At 43.9% G+C, this 21,497-nt stretch overlaps 1 protein-coding gene across 27 annotated transcripts in view; it reads right to left on the bottom strand.

Annotated features, from left to right (window-relative positions):
• The window catches only part of CAMTA1 (calmodulin binding transcription activator 1), an 857,123-nt gene that overhangs the window by 431,724 nt on the left and 403,902 nt on the right, over nt 1-21,497 (bottom strand). For all 27 annotated transcript variants that reach the window (XM_075993569.1, XM_075993565.1, XM_075993574.1 and 24 more), the window contains one exon: nt 8,307-8,442. In XM_075993569.1, coding sequence (XP_075849684.1) covers nt 8,307-8,442 — 136 coding nt within the window. The remainder of the gene's footprint in view (nt 1-8,306; nt 8,443-21,497) is intronic.

Raw genomic sequence — 21,497 nt, 5'->3', positions numbered from 1 at the left:
ACAAATTCCTATGCACACTGCACATATCTTATTTTGAAGTAAAAAAACAAATGGACAAAAACACCCACATGTGGCCCACGGGCTGTAGTTTGAGGACGCCTGCCCAAAGCAGACCTATCTCTGTCTGCAGAGTCTCAAAGGACAATGCTCTGCTGCTTGGAGAGTTGTCAGATAAAATACTTGATGCCCAGCAAAGTGTGAGTTCCAGATAAACAACAGACTATGTTTTAGTATAGACATACTTGTACTAAAAAATTATCCACTGTTTATCTGAAATTCACATTTAACTGGGTGTCTTGTATTCTACCCTGGGTGTGCACACACATACTAAATCTGGCAACATACAACCTGGCCTATGTAGTGAGAGTGCACACAAACCCTCACCACAAGACTAAGTGTATCCTGGAAGCCGAACAGCTACAGTTTGAGGGCATAGGGAACTGGGCAGTTCATGCTGGGAGCAGATAAACAGCTCGTTACTCCGAGTGGAGACTCACATGGGAATACAAAAGGCTCAAAAAGCACTTGAATCAAATCATAGCTAAGGAGTAACAACAGGGTACGCAGGGTATTCAGGGCATTTGAGGACCAACTCCCAACCACCTAAGTGGACAGCAAGGCACCTGCTGTGTCGTCTTCTTACAGTCCCTGGGTAGAATAAGGATAATAACAGTACCTACCCTATAGGCCAAGTAACTGAAGGAGATGATACACATAAAATGACAACACAGGACCGGATATTCAGTAAAAGTTGAAGTAAATGATGCTGTCATTATTGTTGCTATTGGCATTTGGCTGTAGCTAGGGAAGAGGCAGTCTTAGAAGATGCAATAGGACGACCGAATATTTGTGTTGCCCTAAAATTTATATGTTGAAAACTAACCCCCAAGGTGATAGAATTAGGAGGTGGGGCCTTTGGCAGGTGATTACCATGTTTCCCCAAAAATAAAACCTACCCATAAAATAAGCCCTAGCAGGATTTCTAAGAATTTGTGTAATATAAGCCCTACCTCAAAAATAAGACCTAGTGATGGGCGTAGCTACGCAATGTATCTGCACAACCCATGCATTTCATCGCAGAGCGATAAAGAAGACGAGCAGCCCTTCTCATCCGCCCCATGAGAGCTCTAGTGCTCGACGTGAGAGATTGGGGCCAATGGTTCTAAAGGAAATAGAGTTACAAGAAATTCGGGATGGAATTTGGGGTTTAGAGAGTTATGATGATGTTCCAGAAGACGACGACTTAATTATATTTGAATAAATGTAGATTGTTGTACTGTACTTAAAAAAAAAAAAATAACACATCCCTGAAAATAAGCCCTAGGGTGTCTTCTTGACGAAAAATAAACATAAGACCCTGTCTTATTTTTGGGGAAACACGGTAGGTCATCAGGGTGGAGCCCTTCTGACTAGGATTGGTACCCTTATAAAAGGGACCCCTGGGAGCCCCTCACCCCTTCCTCCATGTGAGGACAGAGAGAGAAGACGGCTGTCTGTGAACAGGAAACAGGCCCTCACCACACACAGAATCTGCCTGTGCCTTGATCCTGCAACTCCCAGCCTCCAGAACAGTGAGGGATAAACTTCTGTTAAGTCACCCAGGACACAGCATTTTGTTACAGCAACACGAACAGACTAAGGAAGAGGAGAAGCAAAACCACCACCCTGGCAGTGACATGGGGATAGATAGGGCTGCAATTGCTACTTCAAAACATAGCTGCCTTAATGTTATTTATTAGTTAAAATTTTAATTATATGAGTTGGATAGGGACATGTCACTGGGGATGGTAACTAATTAGAAATTATGGAAGACTATGGATTTGAGCTTCTGAATTGATTCTACCAAAACACATCCAGGTAACAGGAAATTAAGTTTTAACTTGTTAGCAGACTAGTAGAACAATGCACAAAAACCTGGATGATTAAAAGTCAGCAGAGAGTCCTGAGAAATTCTCCAAGGTGCCACTGAGCAGACCATCTCCCTCCACCAGAGACGGCCATGAGACATCAGCATCAGAAGCAAGGCAGGACATGCGGCCATATCTGAAACTAAGTCCCAAATGAATGGCAGGGTTGGGGTGAGGCTCACACGATAGGCAACTGCAGAAACATTTAGATTTTGCGGGTCCCCCTGCCCAGAGCAAGGTCTCTCAGGGTAGACTGACACCAGCCCCGCTCTCAGAGAGGGGAGATCAAGTTCCTTCAAACACTCAAAAACTTTCATTAAAAAGTCGGTAATTGTGGCCAGGGTAGCTCATGCCTGTAATCCTAGCACTCTGGGAGGCCGAGGCGGGCGGATAGCTCAAGGTCAGGAGTTTAAGACCAGCCTGAGCAAGAGTGAGACCCTGTCTCTTATTAAAAGTAAAAAATAAATTTTAAAAATTAAAAAAATTTAAAGAAATTAGCTGAACAACTAAAAATATATAGAAAAAATTAGCCAGGTATGGTGGCACATGCCTGTTGCTGGGAGGCTGAGGCAGGAGAATCTCTTGAGCCCAGGAGTTTGAGGTTACTGTGAGCTAGCCTAATGCCATAGCACTCTAGCCCAGGAAACAGACCAAGACTCTGTCTCAAAAAAGAAAAAAAAAAGTCGGTAATTTTAACAATTACTGTATCATATTCAAATAACCAGTTTTGTTTCAAACATAGTACCACATCTTATTTCTTCTCTATATCCTGTCCTTAACAGGTTACCTAATATCTTGAGACCAGAAACAGGCTTTGTAGTCATTAGAAAATACTAAATATTCAATGTATCTTTTTAGAACTAGACAAAGCTCATACAAAGTCAAAGTGGACACTTCCTTGAGAAGGTCACGGATAGAACACTGTGGAAAGAAAGCAAGGAAATCACCACTTTGGGCAGGAGAAGAGCAAGGGAGACACCCTGGGAGAGTCAGAAGAGCCAAGGTTGAGACAGTCTAGACCCAGACCTGGGAAAACACAGGTTCTGAAACAGGAACACTCTGAGCGTGGACTGGTGGGAGCACGGTGAGTCTGGGGAAAGGGGGGGGGGTAAAATAATATGTTCACAGACCAAAGACACATAATTGCTTACTAAGAGCAAAAAAATACGTATTCTGTGTAAAAGGAGCAGTGGCCAAGCAGGCTTGTTTGGCCCTCTGTGAGCTTCTCCCAGCTTGCTTCCTCCTTACCTATTTACTTCTGTTTTCCAAACTTGATTTGGGCATCATACATCTTTGTGGCTGGCTATTTAAAATATTTTCCATCAGAAATTTGTATCTTTCCAAGCAAGATACAAATTTATCTTATGGCTGCAAGTAGAGCTGAAATGATCTGGCATTGCCACCAGGCAGACAGTTATTTCATGCCCTGTTAATTCCTAATGCAGTAACTACAATATCATTCCTACTTTTAAAAGAGGTGCTTTTTTTTTTTTTTTTAAATATGTGGCCTGAGTGCCCAAATAAAGAACATCACTTCTAATGAGGCCGAGTCCCAAAACATAACCTCATTACCCCTGCTGCCGTGCTAATGCCAGGCTTCTAGCTTTAAGACAGTTAATCAAGAAGTTAAAGAAACTCTTCAAACTTTTGAGGTAACACAACAGGTCAGCAGAACTAAACTTTCTCTTCATGTCTGAAAACTACAATCAGAGGTGATGGGCTGGCATTTCTGTCTAAAGGTGGGCCAGGCCAAGGGGTTCCTTTCCCGTGGAACAGGTACAGTGGGGAGGGGTCTCTTTGTGCATGCAACCTTACAGCTGAGCCAATGGCCTCTGTGCCATGATCACGCATTGGTCCCAAAGGCAGAATGTCAACAGCAAGGCACATCTTACAATCAGAGCAGAGAGAGCCCCCCACCCCCAGGAGGCAAGTATCTGGTCTGGACAGGGCTGGGAGAAAACACCAACATGTTGCAATTGTGAGTAACTGTTGTATTAGCTATTTTTTGATAGATTTTATCATTGCTCATTGATCTTTCCCATCCCTTCCCTGTTACCTGTCTTAGCTCCCCCTACCGCACATTCTACACAGGCCTTGTAATACTTTTGCCGCAGCCCTCGAAACCCTGCATCCTAGTTGTATGCTTGATTTTTTGTCTCCCCATTAGGCACCACATGTTCATTCCATCACTGGAACCTCGATGTTTATCACAGCATTGTTGGATAGGAAGCACCCAATGACTGGAGGATGAAGTAAGGGTTTGTGCTTAATAAATAATGTGCTGACCTTATCTGAAAAATCTACAGATTCCACCCAAGTGTCCAGGAGCAATGTAAGGGCAAGAGCTTACACTTTAGAACAAAGCAGATTTAGGCCCAAGTCCCAGCTCTGCCATTGATTTATGCCATGATATGGAGCAAGAGAAACCCTCTCTGAGGCTCAATCTCATGGTCTATATATGGATATAATAATATGGACTTTGCATGGACATTTTTATAGGATTAAGTGAGGTGGTATAGCTGGTACATAGGATATTTATAAGCCTGTGACTGTCCCTATACCAGGCATGTGGCTCCCATCTGTTCTGGGTACCCAGCCATGAAGAAATGGGGTAGGCAGAGAGCCAAGAGCTGGCCTGAGGCCTCCAGCACTCTCAGGAGAGAGCTGTGAACAGCAGACCCAGGACAGCCCTACAAGCTTCCAGGCCAGAGAAAAGTTCCACGGACTTGGAAGGAATTCTTCCAGTGTGGCCCAGATAATAGCATCACCACCATGGCAATGGTGATCCTGGAGGCATGATGATGCTTCACATCTGGCTCTTTGCTTTGCCCTCAGGGACTCCCCCACCCCCAAAGTCCTTCCAGCCTGCCAGGCAGCATAAATCTACATGGGGTATAGGACCAACTTCAGACCTGCTGAGATTTCATCTCATGAAACACTGACATTGCAACCACCTTCTTTTTCCTTCCTGCCAACCTTTGTCATCCCTGGAAACCTTATCGAGCTAGCTTCTCCTTGGCTTACAGACAAGACAACTAATCATGGACCTAACAGCTCGTCAGCTTCAAATGCAGCTGCCTCCACCCTGCGCCTGGCTGAGAAAATCAATGTGCCTTTGAGTTGCTGCATGTACCAAGGGCCCCAGCCTCTGAGAACAAAAGAAGCTAGACTGCTGAGCAGTTCCACGAACAGGGCTGGAAGTTTTCCTGGCCTGAGGGAAGGCTTATAGCAAGTGATATGCTAAACGGTAGATCCAAATATCTTTATCAAGCCCCTGAACTGAGGAAACCAGTTGGTAGAAAAATCATAGCTCCAGGAGCCTGTGCCAGACTGTTTGCCCCAACCAGCTGAAGGGGTAGCTGGCTGGTACTGTGCCGGGCATCATGTAGGTGATGAGTAGATGGGAACTGTCTGATCAAATCCACTGAAGGAGGAAGCAGAGTTCACAGTCGGAAGTCCCTTCCTGTGTGATGTCAAGCCCCGTCTTTATCCCCCTTGCAATTTCTTGAGGGAAAGGACCGCCTACTCACTGTCCCAGAGCACACCCACTGGACTTTCCAGCCCCATTCCATATCAGAGCTAATGCAGGAGAAATGCTGGTGAGATGTGGGGGTTGATCTTGCCTGAAAGCTCTTCTTCAGGGCCACTGAAAAAATCTATGCTCATGGTAGATGATTCACAGCAAAAGACTTCCATTAACATAAGAAGGAGTTAATCTCTACTAATAATTAAGAAAAACTCAAATTCAAATAGAATGGGGTACAATCTTTCATCTATGGATGTTCAAGAGGGTGTGGGAGAAATGGTAATTTCTGGTTCTGGTGGGCATGTAATTAACACAGCAGCTTAGGAACATTTTGGCAAGATCCAGTAAAACCTAAAATTCTCAGATCTTACAACCCAGCAATTCCAGATTGCATACGTGCACAAGAAGACTTGCGTATAAATGCTTTTTGACACATTGTCTGCAATGATGAAAAACTGGACAGTATCCAAAAATTCACCAATCGGGGATTGGCCCAAGTGTCTATATAGTGGATGGATACTATAAAAGGGATGAAGGGAATCTCAATGTTGACACAGATCCAGCTCAGACTACAATGCTAAATAGAAAAAGCAAGCTACAAAGCAATGTGTAAATTGTGCACGCACACATACTCTGTCTCTCTCTTATCCTACCCAACTGGAAGAGCTCAGCTTGGAAGCATCTCTGATAATTCCCACTCACACTGAACTCCCAGGACACTTATCCTAAAAGCTCAGACCTCTATACTTCTCAGCACTATTAATGACCTTCATGAATGGACATGGCTGTCTCCTCAATGGACCACGCACCAGTGTGGCAGAGAACGTTGCTCCTGCTCTCTCCAGAGACACTGCAGGCCGTGCACAGAGTAGGTGCACAGTCAGCATCTGCTGACTGACTCAGCGAGACAACTCCCTGAGCTCATGGGGGAGGCCACCAAACAACAGACCAGGTCGGGTGGCCACTCTCCCCAAGAACCTGCCAGCAAACCTGTCGTCCCCAGCCCAGGCTTCCCCTTGCCCACCCATCCTTCCCTGCTGCCCATGTTGCCCCAGGAAGTCATGGGAGCCCCTCGCCATCCCGTACTTCTCCTGCCTCCATGCTGAGAGGGCACAGACTCTTGTCTGCAAGTGTGAGTGCCACAAATAAGTCCAAACATAAATATGGCCCAAAAATAGCCATAAATCACTCTGATTTCATCCAGTGACAATTCTAATTTATAACATGAGGGAAGAAAATGAGCACCGGAGCTTTTTCCCCTGGGCTCCTCAGCTGCTGCTGAGGAAGAATTCCTCCCTGCTGCTACTCGCCGGCAGAGGTTCCTGATTTACGTATTACTAAAGATGAAATACGCCGGGGCTGCGGGCATGGGGGCTGTCTGCCCTCCTTTCTGCGTGAATTCCCGCAGCCCTGTCAGTGCCAGTGTGAGCAGCCTCCCCATTCTCAGAGCCATCAAGCACCACTTACTTTCTCCCTCTTCCTCCATTGTGGGAATTGAGGGTCCCAGGGGAAAAGCACAGCTCGAGCCCCCTTGGCTCCCTGGGACGGTGTCTAATATATCTGCACTCTCACTGGTCATAGCCCTAGAGGTGGGTCCAGAGCAGCATGTGCAGGGTAATCTGCATTTTAATGTTCCATGCCGTCAATTAAACCACGCTGTGCAAACACTGAGCACAGGAGAGTGTCGGGAACTGGAGTTTCTTGGATCAGGGCTTTTCTTTGTGCATTGTCATAAAGCATTGTTATTAGGTGCAGAAAAAAACCATATAAAACAAAAGTTATCTCTCTCTTTGGGGTAATATAATAAAAGCCATCTGATGCTATTTTTAACAGCCATAAGAAGCACATGATTAACACAGAAAAAGTCATAATGACAAAGTGCATCACAAAAAGCATCAGCGTGGAAGGGCAACTCATTGAACTCAAGTGGGTTTATGAGCCCAGCTATCCATCCTGGCATGCTAGGGACTCAACACACCAACAGACGCCAGGTCACCTCTCTCTGACCACGCTGACATACCAGGTGGATTCCCAGGCAGCTTCTCAGCTCCTGGCCCAAAGCAGCACTTGCCACACTCCTGGGGGAAGATCCTTCCCAGGTCAGTAGGAAACACAGAGAAGCAAGCGCTCACTAACTAGCAGGCCAAGAATTCACCACATTCACCGCAATTCATGCCCTCTCCCTCTATGGCTATGAGACGTGGCCCTCAAACTGTGGGAAACAGGAATGAGGGGATTTCTCCAGGGCTGCCCAAGGTTGAGCGCCTGTGGAATCAGAAGGCAGTAAGGAGACCAGACTGCATCCAGTCTTCACCTGAGGACCAAAACCCAGACTTTGCTCAAGATCCCAAGATGTTTCCATAGCACCCCAGCCCTGCAGGATCACACACAGCTGTGATCCCATCTAGGGAGCCATAACCACTGCTAAGGTTGAAACACCAAGTTGTCGGTAGAGGGAGTGAAGCCAGGCCCTGCGGGGATGGGGGTCACCAGCTCAGCCAAAGGCAGGAAGACCCCCTCAAGAGTGACATCCCTTATGCCGTCCCTTCTCCCTGACACCTTGCAAACTCTTAATGCACGAGAGCGTCTTCTGTGATAAATACCACAAATGATTGCACAGAAACCTGGCAGATCCCCACCCACAAACCCAGGATTCCTTAGAAACAGGAGTGCTTTAGTTCAATCCAGTTTTCCCAAAAACTTGGAGACGTTAAAGGGTGAGAAGGTAGAAAAAACAAAAGCAAAAACCAGGGTCTTGACCAATAAAATTTCTTTTGACAGCAGTGGCTGGTGCCTACTTACACCAAAGCAACTCCACCCTGTGCTGCACCAAAATGACATTTGTGGGACAGGAGAACCGTTCCATCCCTTACCTCCACTCCCTGGACCTTGAGTTTCATGTGGTCCTCTCGGGTCGTTTTCCCGTCTTTCCTCTTTTTCCAGCAATACCCATCTTTCCTGTATTTCACTTTCTTCCTGTTGTAGAGGATCATTGAGCCATTCTGTGGTCTGGAAACAACAAATGGTTAAGTTACCAAGAGAACCAAGCAGAAGAAAAATTTATGAAGAAAGATATCGTCGACCAGTAAAAGTCTCTACAGAAAAGCAATATTCCACGTTTGCTGGAACATAATTTTTCACCTTTTATTGCAGCTCCCTGGATTAACCATGTTTTATGGCCAGCCAAAATTTGCTTTGGATTTGGTACCTAATGAATTAAATGTGTCAATGATAGGCTTAAAAAACATTCCCTCAGTAATAACCACAAACTAATCAGGATATACGATGCGGGGGCCCAAGCTCTGCACTGAAAAGTAGGCAAAACAGAGACAGAAAGCAAAAAGGGCCGGGGGTGTCGTGGCAGCCTGCAATATCTTATCTCTTATAGAAGGATTTTCTACACATCTTTTAATCCATCACCCAACATTAGGAAATAAATAAGTTTAACACAGACGCTAGATGACTATGTTAAGAACAGACCAATGGCAGAGCTAGTCAGTGAGGCCAAATGCTCTTGATTCATTGCCTGCATTTAGATTACTGCTAGATATGAAAGAGCACCCCAGTCTTGCTTCTCAAGCAAGCTAAGTACCTGATTCTTTCCCATTTGGGCTTCAGCTGTCAGAGGTCTTAGATACTGCCAGGTAAATTCATCTATTTAGTCCACAGCCATGGGAAAATAGTTGCTGCTTGCTAAATGCTAAGAGTAAGATGGCCATTCTTGTGATGTTTAAAAAGAACAAATAAAAAGAACCTTGAATTTTCCAAAAAGAAAACATGGATCTACCAGAGATAGCAGTGGATTATTGCATGCATATCTGCAATTGCAGGGATGACATATTTGGGGTTTAGAAGCTCCAAGGAGAGAAAGAATTATACCCCTCAGGAAGCCAAGGGCAAGTACTTCCACAATAAAGTTTCAGCAGGTGTGGGCAGATCCAACTTCCAAGGAAGACTCCTCTAAAAGGTAGTAGCACCCCACCCTTGGCATAGGAAAGAATAATTCGGTACTCCATGAGGTTAGCACAGGCTAGCCATCACACTCACAGCAACAGTGAGAGAAATCTTCATACAAATAAAGCGAATGAAGGGGCTTTATTGGCACGGTGGCTCATGAGTCTCTCTGCCACAGCAGACATAAAGAGTAGTTAAATCAGCATCCCCCAGGGGCTGGGGCGAGACCTCCAGCCCCTTTCTTTGTTGCTTCCTTTGAACAATGGGCCATTTCACAATCAGGCACAGAACATCAGGCTATTGATGGCTTACTATTACATTTTCTGTAGGGGAAAAAAATCACACCAGGGTGACTGCAGCTAATTGTAGCTCCCATCCAGCCCCACTTGTCATTCAGCAGCAATATGATGACTAAACAGCAATTCCATTGGAAATTACAGACTTTCACCAGCAACTCCCAACATTTCATTGTTTTCCGATCAGGGTGCAATTGGTTTGTGTCAGTATTGGTTTCCTCCCTAAGTCTGTACCAGCTAAAACAATCAGGAAGCAGCTCCACGCGCTTGTCACAAACGCTGTCACCTAATGGTATTTGTCTTGTGCCTACAAGTCTGCATTGAAAATCTTACAATTTGCTTCCATTTCTAGATGGATGTGGGCTCACAAATGGGGTCGACCATGCCAGCCTCTTTCCACTTCAGCCCTGCGCTAGATTCGTGTCCCTAACTTCAGAGTGCTGTGAGCCCTCCTGTGCCCTGAAAGACCCATCAGAAGGCCCTCAAAGTCACCTGATATGCTTGGGGTCCCTGCCTAAGGAATAAGCAAAGGAATATGTCTGATTAAACAGGTGGGCTATGCTTGGAATTAAGACCCCCACAGGGTGTTGCAGGGATGCCTGGTCACAGAAAACTCAACCACTAAAGAAGACCTAGCCTTGATCCAGCCCACTTGCTCATGAGCTAAGTGATAGATTGTGATTTGTTCCACCCCTCATCCTTCCTAAACATGGTCAATATACTTCAGCAGTGTCTTCAGGCCAACTGCCCCCAAATTTCAAGCAGTATGACCCAGATCAAGAGGGGAATCCCCAACACACTGTCATGTACACAGTCAGAATCACAACTGCAACCACCCAATGAGACCACCTTCCTCTGATGATACACCCTTGGGCATCCTGAGAATGGCACTGTCATCTGGCACTTTAAGCAGGACACAATTCCACAGGGAACTTAAGTGTCCAACTTAAATGGCCTTAATAAATGGAATCATCATTTTAACTTGTAATAATGAACAACCTACAGTGCTTAATCCACCAATCTGATTTTATTAGGACTCGCTTCTTCTCTGAATGATGGTGGAAGTTCCTCACCACAGCTCAGGGGCCTAAGAACAGCAAAGGGAAAAGGAGATGGGTTGCAGAGGGCCCACATACCCATGATGCAAAGAACACGAGGCTGCACACCCATCCCAGAACAGGATCAAGAGCAAGTTGGAGATGGTGGGAAGGGATCCAAGGAAGGAAGGAGGGAAATGGGTGCTGCTCTGGGGGAATTTGAGATGGGGAGGCCGCAAGGGGCCAGTCAGGGGGGTGCTTTAACACATTTCTTGACAGCATAAAAGGTAGCACCCATCTAAGAATAGCAAGCAAATGGGAGTGGAACTGCAGACAGAGAGGCTATTGGGGACCACCTGGAGGAGGCATGGGAGCCATGCAACTTGATACTGTCACCAACTCCCAATTATGGACCACTCACTGTGTGCCTGGTGCTGGTGGGGCACATCACATGCATATCTACAGCTATAGCTGTTATCTTTATCTGTATCTATTGTCTATATTTTTCTGTATCCTCATACCAACCCCATAAGGTAGGTATTATGATCATTCTTAACATATAATCAAACCTAATAGCCCAAAAGTGTCTGAGCAGGATACACTCAGAGTCAGTCTGAATCCAGAGCCACCCGGAGGCTGCTGGGTTAGCACAACCTTGGGGCCAGCCTGTCTGGGTTTGAATCCCATTTCTTCTCTACTAGCTGGGTGAGCACTGCTGCCCTGAAAGCACCCCTCACCAGTGGATAGGGATTTGGGGGGCAAATTCCAGGCTTCTACACCCCATGGTTGGGGTCACTCTTGGTGCTCTCTCAGAGCTGCCCTCTGGTAGTGGGCTCCAGCTGCTGAGGGTGGTCACTTACAGGGGCAAGGAGGGGAGACAGTACTCTATTTTCATTGCTCCTTTTCCTCCTTCACTTCTACACTCCAACTGGTGTTTCCTGGGATCGCTTCTCAGATAAACTGCACTGGAATCCACATCTCAGGAACTCCTTCTGAGAGAAGTTTGAACTATGGATGACAATCTAAGAAAGCCTCAAGAAACCTTCCAAGACTTCCATTGCAACCATGCAACCATTTTTTTCCTTGATATTCCTATATCAAGGAAAAAAATGTGGACAACAGGAGGCTTCATTCTCACTATGGAGACTTCTAGCCACTTAGTCCTTTTATCTAAGAGACCAATAGCTGACAAAACCAATAATGTGCAGTGCTACACAGTAAAAAGATCATGGAATCAATGGAAACTTACTACAAATTATAACAGTAAAGAAACAGACTAGAGGCTGGAGGTGGGATGGTTTCAGGATGATTCAAGCACATCACATTTATTGTGCAGTCAAACTTCTCTGTTAATGATAATCTGTATTTGCAGCTGCTCCCCAGCACTAGTATCACCACCTCAGCTCCACTTCAGATCATTAGGCATTAGATTTTCCTAAGGATCCACAACCTAGATCCTTTATATATGCAGTTTATAGTAGCGTTCCCGCTCCTATGAGACTCTAATGCCACCACTGACCTGACAGGAGGTGGAGCTTATGCAATGATGTAAGTGATGGGGAGCAGCTACAAATATAGATGAAGCTTCATTCACTTGCTCACCCACCACTCACCTCCTGCTGTGCAGTCCTGTTCCTAACAGGCCACAGACCAGTACCAGTCTGAGGCCAAGGGATTGGGGACTACAATTCTAAAAGACACAAAAGTAGGCTTTGATACATGCAAAAACATGTCTTGCTCAGGAAGAGTTATAATCACAAAATGTCAATCTTCCCAAAGTTAATTCGTAAATGTGATGTAATGACAATGAGAATACACTGGAGTTTTTATTCTAGATCTAGAAAATTTTATTATAATGTTTATTTTGAAGGAAAAAACATTAAGAATAGCCAGATAAACTCCCAAAAAGAAGACGAAGGTGTATGGGCTAGTCCTACCAGCTACTAACACATATTATAAAATCTCTATTTTCAAAAAAGAATGGAATCAACACATGAATATATGGACAAGCCAATGGAACAGGATAGGAAATCCAGAAATATTCTCACTGACATATACAAATATATATAATATGCACAAAAGGCAGTCTCTCAAGTCAGTAGGGGAGGGGATCGACTTTTTAATAAGTGAAATTGGGATAACTAGATAGGCATAGGTAAAACGAAAACATTGGATCTATCCCTCACATCCTACTGCAGCATCAATTCCAAATGGACCAGACAGACGTCAATGGAATAAATAAAATCATACATACTGTAATATAAGTGAATTTCTCTATAATCTGAAAGTAGAAAAAAACTTCCCTAACCATGATTCATGATCCAGCAACAATATGTGAAAGATGGATATATCTGATTACATAAAAGTAAAACTGCCAGAGTGTTTTCCAAAGTATCTGTATCATTTTCCATTCCCACTACAAATGTACAAGGGTTCCAATTTCTCCACATTCTCCCCAACATTTGCCATTGTCTGTCTTTTGGATTACAGCCATCCTAGTGGATGTGTAATGGTTTTAATTTGCATTTCCCTAATGACTAATGATGTTGAGCATCTTTTCATGTCCTTATTAGCCATTCATATAATTTCTTTGGTGAAATGCCTATTTGAATCTTTTGCCCACTTTTAATTGAGTTGTTGGTCTTCTTATTTTTGAATTGTAATAGCTCTTTGCACATACTCTGGATACAAGTCCTTTATCAGATATGTGATTTGCAAATACTTTCTCTCAGTCCATAACTTGTCTTTTCTTTTACTTAATGGTTTCTTTGAAAGAGCAAAAGTTTTTAAGTTTGGCAAATTCCAATATATTAATATTTTTCTTGTATGAATAGTGCTTTCAGTGTCATGTCTAAGAACTTTTTTGCCTAATCCAAGTCACAAAAATCTCTGATGTTTTCTACTAAGAGTTTTATATTTTTAGCTCTTATATTTAGGTCTGTGATCCATTTTAAGCTAGTTTTTGTGTATAGAATGAAGTAAGGATCTCAGTTGATTTGGGGTATTTGGATATCAAATTATTGCAGCACCATTTTGTTTGTTTGTTTAAAAATAAAGGCTATTCTTCCCTCTCTCCCTCCCTTTGAATTGTTTTTACAACTCTGTTGAAAATAAATTGACCACAGACATACTCTGGACTTCATATTCTGTTCCATCACCTGTTCTTATGTCAACACTACACTGTCTTGATTGCTGCAGCTTTATAGTAAGTTTTGAAATCAGGGTTATAAGTTCTCCAATTCTATTTTTATTTTTCAAAAATTTTTTTTGGCTAAGTCTTTTGTATTTCCATATATATTTTAGGATTAGCCTGACAATTTCGGGGGGGGAGTCTACTGTAATTTTGATAGGAGTTGTATTGAATCTGTAAATCAATTTTGAGAGATTTGCCATCTTAATATTGAGTCTTCCAATTGCTTCCAATTGCAGAACATGGACTGTCTCTCCGTCTATGTAAATCTTTAATTTCTCTCAGTAAGACTTTGTAGTTTTCAATGTATAAGTTTTACACTTTGTAAGTTAAATTTATCTTAAGTACTTTATTCTTTTTGATACTGTGAATGAAAATGTTTCCTTAATTTTATTTTTTCATTGTTCATTTGTACTATATAGAAATACAACTGACTTTTGCAATTGCTCTTATATCCTGTAACCCTTGCTAAGCTCATCTATTAGATTTAGTAAATTGTTCTGTAGATTCTTTAGAATTTTGACATACATAATTAAGTCACTTTTGAATAAAGATAGTTCACTCTCTCCTCTTTATTGTGAATGCCTTTTATTTCTTTTTCTTGCTTTATTGCACTGGCTAGAATCTCTAGTACAAGGTTGAATAGAAGTGATAAGAATAAAAACCTTTCCTTGTTCCTGATTTTAGGGAAAAAACATTCAGTCTTTCACCATTAAATATTGTTAGCTGTATCAAAGACTTAGGGTAATATGAAAAAGACTCAGAAACCAAGTTGAAGAGGCTCCCACTGACCAAAGATGTATCAATCTGAGTATCAATAAGAATAATAACTGCAATAGACTAAAATACATTAAGTTGGTTTAAGTCTAAGAGTTCATAATGATCCCAAAATAAATCAACAAAAAACTAATTGCTCATTGTTGGAGGATGTTAGTGGCTCAACATGCTATATTGAAAGCTAGAGGGGAAAAAAAGAGTGGGCAAAGGGAGAACTAGCCATTTATCCTACTTTTCTTGTACAAACTGTTCTTTTGAATTACCAAATAGGAGGAAAGAAGACTTTCTCTATAAAAGAACTCCAGACAATAAATGAAGAAGTAGTGAGAGAATTATTTGTGAACCCTAATGAATTAGTGGATCATCAATGGTGGCTGACATCACAAAAAAGACACAACCAGATAGTGTGTGTCCCCTGCCGTGATTAGAATGTGTTCCCAAAGTTCATGTGATGGAAACTTAATCTCCAGTGCAACATTGTTGGGAGTGTGGCCTAATAAGAGATTAGGTCATGAGGACTCAGCCTCATGAACAGATTAATGACATTATTGCAGGAGTGGGTTAGTTATGGTAGGAGTAGCTTTGTTATAATGTGAGTTCGACCCTCTCTTGCTCTCTTGTTCTTGCCCTCTCTTGCCCTTCTGCCTTCTGCCATGAGATGGCACAGCACGAAGGCTCTCCCCAGGTGTCATGCTCTTGGACTTCTCAGCCTCCAGAACTATGAGCCAAATAAACTTGTATTGTTTATAAATTACTCAGTGGTATTCCATTATAGCAACACACATAGACTAAGGCATCCCCTGATGGAAGTACATTTTGCTGCTGCCAAAAAAATTTAAAAATTGACCTTGAAACTATTCGGACTTCTTGATCTAACCTCCACTTTACACGATCCACAGAGGGCATGGGAACATAGCAAAAGACACCATGGAATACAGTCAGCAAAATCTGGGCTATAGAAAATTCTACAGGACAAACGACCTGGCTTCTCTAACCAGCTCTGAGAAAGAATGAGTGGGAAAGAGAGAGAAAAAGAGCAAGAGAGTGCTGGAATGGGAACACATAGATTAAAGAGACAAAGAAATATATCAACTAACTGCATCATGTAGACCTTACTGAGGATACTGACTGAGCCAACAAACTGCAAAAGATAGCATTTTCACTTGGTAAGTGGGCTTTAAAAAAAAAGATAGCATTTGTGAAACAATTGAAAGTTTGAACAGTAACTTTAGATATTTAGAATTATTATTCATTTTTAAGAACAGTCATTGTAGTATAGAAGCATTTTTTAAAAGAGATCTTATTGTTTAGAGATATATACTGAAATATTTACTGATAAAATTATATAATGTCTGAGATAGGCTTCAAAATAATGTTGGGGGAGGGATGAGGGTATGTGGATGAAACAAGACTGGCCAGGTGTTGACCACAGTTAAAGATAGATGATAAGTAGATGGAAGCTCATTATACTAGTCTGTCTACATTTGTAGATGTTTAGAATTTTCCATAATAAAATGATCTTAAAAAGAAGGCAATCATGGGATTTGGAGTGAAATCTAGGTTACATCTTAAATCTTGGCTCAGCTCCTTTTGAGCTGTGTGACTTTGAATGATTTACTTGGTCTCTCTGTTTAGTAGACATAAGGTATGCAAGACACCCTGCTCGCTGCCCAGAACACAGTTCATATTCCTCATAACTAATAATAATAAGAGACTTGGGCCCTGTCTGGAACATTCCCCCTGCAGGGAGCTGAGAGAGTAATGAAAGGACTGAGGGAGTAATGAAATGGTGTGTTGTAGGGTGCAGCTGGGAAACCCAACCAGGCGGGGGGACAACCCCAAACATGCAAGACCCACATACTCATCCAATACATTAGGGTGTGATATATTTTTCAAATTAGGTAGATATGAGACAATTAATAATTGAAGATCAGAGGGGTGGCATGTTCTTAAGAGGTTTTGCATATGGATATTATTAGGAATTTATGGAGCAACTGGGGGTTGAATCCAAGACTAGGTTAATCCTGCAAAATAAATAGTGTGGACACTCCATCCAGTGTCTAGCTTTAGAAATCAGTATACCCTAAACAGGTCTGGTTAACAGACACTCCTCCTAAAACTCCCACTTTCTCTGTCATTAACTGATCACTTCCAGGACCTCACAACCACCAGTTTTGTCTGTGCAGACAACTGAGATCCAGCCTGCTATTCCAGTGATCTGTGGACTTGCAGAGGAACCGTTCTCTTGTCGGCCAGTTCCATGAGCTCTGGCTGGAGGCAGCAGACTTTGTACAGTAAGCCCTGCTCAGCTTGACTAGCTATTGTGCCACTGAATTCATAAGATCTGTTACTTGCAGCATCCCTTTAAGAACAGATGATGTCCTCGTTCCTAGCGGGACTCTACGAACAGTGCCTGCATGGCTTCTAAACACAAACATCTCCAAAGAATTCTTTTTTTAAGCCAGAACCCAAACCCTGAGGCATCTCTGCCATTTCATTCCATTGCCTTTGGTCCTACCCCACCTGCCACAAGGCTCACAGAGGGGCCTGGCTAGAGAAAAATGCAGTTCCTGCAGTTCCTGCAGTTCCAACTGCCTCCCAGCCATGACCCCAAATGTAAAACAGGCTCCATGTTAAGGCACAGACTACAGTGTCCTACAGCAGTGGATGCTATTCCTAAGGCCAGCACTAAATCTCCGTTCCAGTGGGCAGCTAGAAAATGAGAAATGCCACACTTAATTGCAGATTACGTATTTTATGTACCTCCACCTTTCTTTCCAATCTTTCCAACACAGAATGGACTGATTTAAATACACCATTAGAGGTACATGGCCTGGACCAAAATGTCATCAGTAACAACCATAACAACTGTTACAAGAAGAGCTTCTATTGATTGAGAACTTACCAGGTGCCAGAGGCAGGGTAGAACCCTTCATACCCATTTTTCAGTTTAATTCCATAGTAGCTTCAGTAAGTGAGTATTGTTATCCTCATTTTACAGGTAAGAAGACTTGTAGTACAGAGAAGGGAGGTAACTTTCCCAAGGTCACACAGCTGGTAAGGACAAAACCAGGGAATTGCCCCACTGCACCTCTTCCTGATGTCTTGCTACACATCCCTGGCACGTCTCAGCCACCCCCTCTTTAGTAGCAAAAAATCAAGGCACTTTGGGGCCTGCAGGAGCCACCCACAGCAAAACATTCAGATAAAGGCAGGACAGTCTGAGCCTGATTTAAATTGTTCCTGTAGTTCTTCCTTTTGTTGCAAGGGGAGGAAAAAGTCTGGTAAAGGAATGTCTCTCCTGCTTATCTCCCTCTCACACAAACCCAGCGAGAGTGGTAATTGATGGCTCGAGCACAGCGAGGTTGAGACAATGCCAAACGGAACCCCAAGAAGCCATGGCGACGACCCAAATCTCGCGGGCAGGAGCTGGCTTATTAACTTTCAACCTGGCTCCTTCTGACTTGTTTATAGGGTCGTGAGATTGGGGGGGGGGGTGGGCAGGAAAGCCGGCCACACTCCCCCCCCAGCTGGGCCACTCTAAGCTATTTATGGAATGACAGGTAGGAAAGGGCTGTCAGGCCCGGCCCAGGCTGCAATCTGCCAGATATGAAAACCAATTGCTTTTCATAATAAATTCCAGCTGGAACCATAGAAATAATAAGGATGGGGAGAAGGTAACACCAATTTGCGTTATTTGATTAGCTCCTTCTTGGGCGGTCCAACCCCGGCTTCTTTTCATTAAAATAAGGGCAAATTGAAAATCATAAAAGAGGCTTTCTTATCAGAGAACAAATGACTGGGTAGATTCATAGGCCTAAAAGCCCCCCATAAGCCATGAGACACCCGCGATTTCGCCTGCTCTTGCTGTTTTAGATGAGCAGGTCACAAGAAGCTGGTACTCTCAACAAGCTTCATTTGCGGACTTTTCAGCACGTGTTTTCATTTTTCTGAATAAAAGCAGAGACCGCCAATAGCACCACCCCATAGCTAGCACTTTAGGTAGTCAATCTCATTTCATCCTCACTATAACCCCGTGAGGAAGGCAAACCCTGCACAGCCAAGCAAGAGGAAAACCTCCCAGGTTGGGTGTACTAAGATTCTCATCTCTAAGGTCCAAGGTATCTTTGTGGGGAATTAAGAACAGGATGAGAGGTAGCTGAGGCTTCCAGAACTCAGAGGCAGAAGTTAGTTTGTATTTCCCAAAGATCATTAAATTGCAGGCTGTGGTCCACAGTTTTGTTCATATAAATTGTCACTGGAGGTCACTGACAAGAAAAGGCTACCCACTCAGGGCAAGGATGATGACCAGGAAGCACCCCAAAGCAAGTCTGGAGGACGCATTAGTGGCTCCTAGGCCTCCCAGAGGCCCCGCTTAAAATGCTGTCATGACATTCAGGGAGTTATTCAGTTAATGTTTATTGAGCAGCTATTGTGGGCCAGGCATCTGCATAGGGTGCTCTAGATGCCATAGCCCTGCCTCGGTACAGCCTGCAGTCCAGTAGGGCAGGAAGAATGCCGACTCTCAGAGGTCCGCCCTGGGCAGGCCCTGGAGCTAGAGGAGGGGAGGGACCCACAAGAGACAGAGAAAGAGCAGGTTTGCTAATAGCTGGCAGCTACAGGACTGCTCCCAGGATGCAGAACCCAGGCTGAAGCCCAGGCCAAGGCAAGGGCACAGACAGCTGAGTCCCCAAGAAAGAGCTTCTGGTAGAGAAAACAAGGTCCAAGGCCCGAGGAATGTACTTGGCACATGGCTGGCAGGCAGAGGGTGAGGGACTGGGCAAAAGATGGGGCCCGAGAGCCACTTGGCCCAAGTGATGTGGACCCTTGCATGAGGGTGGCTTTTACTCTAAGTGATGAAGGACACAAATTAACCAGGATCCAGCTGAATTAAGGGCAATGAAGGAAAAGTGAGGACTCTGGATTTCAACATGAGTGTGACACAAAACATAGGACAACATTAACTAATTGTATAAATGTAACTCTCTCTGGTAAGTGCAATGAAGAGAAAGCATGGGGTACATGGGGGCACACCACAGACAGCTGTGTCTGGACTGGGTAGAAGGGCTCTGTCCCCCTGCCCCTGAGAAACAATAGTTGTGCTGAGATGATGACAGTAAAAGTCAGACACAGAGAATGCGGCAGGTGCCTTCTAGATAGCAGGAATGGCATATCCCAGGGTGAGGATCTGTGGGTCCTTGGAGAATTCTTAACTTCACTTACATGAGGATGGGAAGCCACTGCAGCTTTTTAAACAGAGAAGTGAGATAATCATTTAGACTCGGCATGTCTGGCTTGTTTTTCTGTCTCCTCCACCTGCCTAACTTGTAAACAGCAAACACTCCATAAATGCTTGTCAAATGAGTAAATTAGTCAAGAAATTGTGGTGGTTTTTCTTAAAAACAAAAAAATAAAAACACCAGTTACATTTAAAGCCTTTGGTCAATGATGAGGCAAACAAAAAATGGGGTTTAGGAACAGTGAGAATAAAGGTATCACCTTTGGGATTCAAGACTATTGTCAAGAAAGAGGCCCTTCCAGCCCTGCTGCTTGATGCAGCCTGCGTGACAGGAGCCTGAGACTAACACAGCAACAGGAGCATCACTCCAATGCCACCCAGCGTCTGGTCCACGTTCAAACCCACCAAGTCTCATCTGGCCAGAGCACACGCCTTCTACATGGAGCCTGGCGCTGCCATGGCCCCTCACTTGTCACATTCCAACACCGATATTTTATTAATAATCCAATGTAAATCTGAGAGAAAATTAATGTGTCATCTCCTAGCAGGAAGGACTAAACATCTCAATGTGACGGTCTGTTAGAGTTGTCATTTATCATTAGCATGCAATTCAACGCAAGCTTCCCACATTCTGGTGGGAGCTTTCGAAACAATGAATCTCTGGGAATTAGCTTCTGGTCCAATTATTCCTGTTTTCCCCCCACCTACCTAAGAGATAAATTCTGTCTCATTGGGAGGGGAAAAAAAAAGAAGGAAGGAGGGAGGAGGGAGTTTGCTATTCTCCTTCCTGGTTGAAATCAATTTTTCTCAAGGAGACAAGGCAATATTCATTTTGTGAGCAGGGAATAAGGCTATACGCTAAAGGCCGATAAATGGAGCCGTTCTGATGAAAACTTCCTCAAATCAAATGTAGGGGAACCTCTTAATGGGCTTTGTTCTTCTTTTCCATAATCCATAACTATTAAGAGAAAGATGGGCAGAAAGGAGATTCCACCAAGGGACGGTCACGTAAACATCAGGGTCATCTTCCAGGTGGGTCCAAAGAGGTCACTGCAGACACTGGTCTGTCCCTCCTCTCAGCACATTTCCTTTGGACCCCCATATGCCAGGAAGCACCGCGGGCAGTGGAAACACAGTGCTACACAGACCAGCACGCTCCAGTCCTCAGGGAGCTTATCGTCTAGCAAGGAAATAGGCCAATAAACAAATAAACTAATAAAAACGCATGAGTGCTATAAAGAAGATAACTCAAGACAGGAATTCTGTGCCTACAAATAGAATTGTTTTGTCTAGTAACTTTTTTTTTTATCTTTAGTGCAAAACATAAAAATGCACTCTGATATAAATCATGCTTCTGGTTCCAAGGCAAACAGGATAGTTGGTATGAACGGGCAGACGCCAGTGCCTCCCAGCTGGCGGGAAGTGGTGCGTACCAGGGAGCCCAGGGCCAGCCCTACCCAGGCCAACCCCCTACCAGGCACAGGCACTCCCATGCCCACGGGTGTCCAGGGTGCCTTGGCTCAGCCACCATGAGGGCAATTCCAGGTGACCATCCCTGCATCTGTGGACTA

The sequence above is a fragment of the Microcebus murinus genome, chromosome 2 (genome assembly GCF_040939455.1).
Source record: "Microcebus murinus isolate Inina chromosome 2, M.murinus_Inina_mat1.0, whole genome shotgun sequence".
In the NCBI taxonomy this organism is placed as follows: domain Eukaryota; kingdom Metazoa; phylum Chordata; class Mammalia; order Primates; family Cheirogaleidae; genus Microcebus; species Microcebus murinus.
Note: the sequence above shows the minus strand (reverse complement) of the source record. Positions and strands in the feature narration are given on the sequence as shown.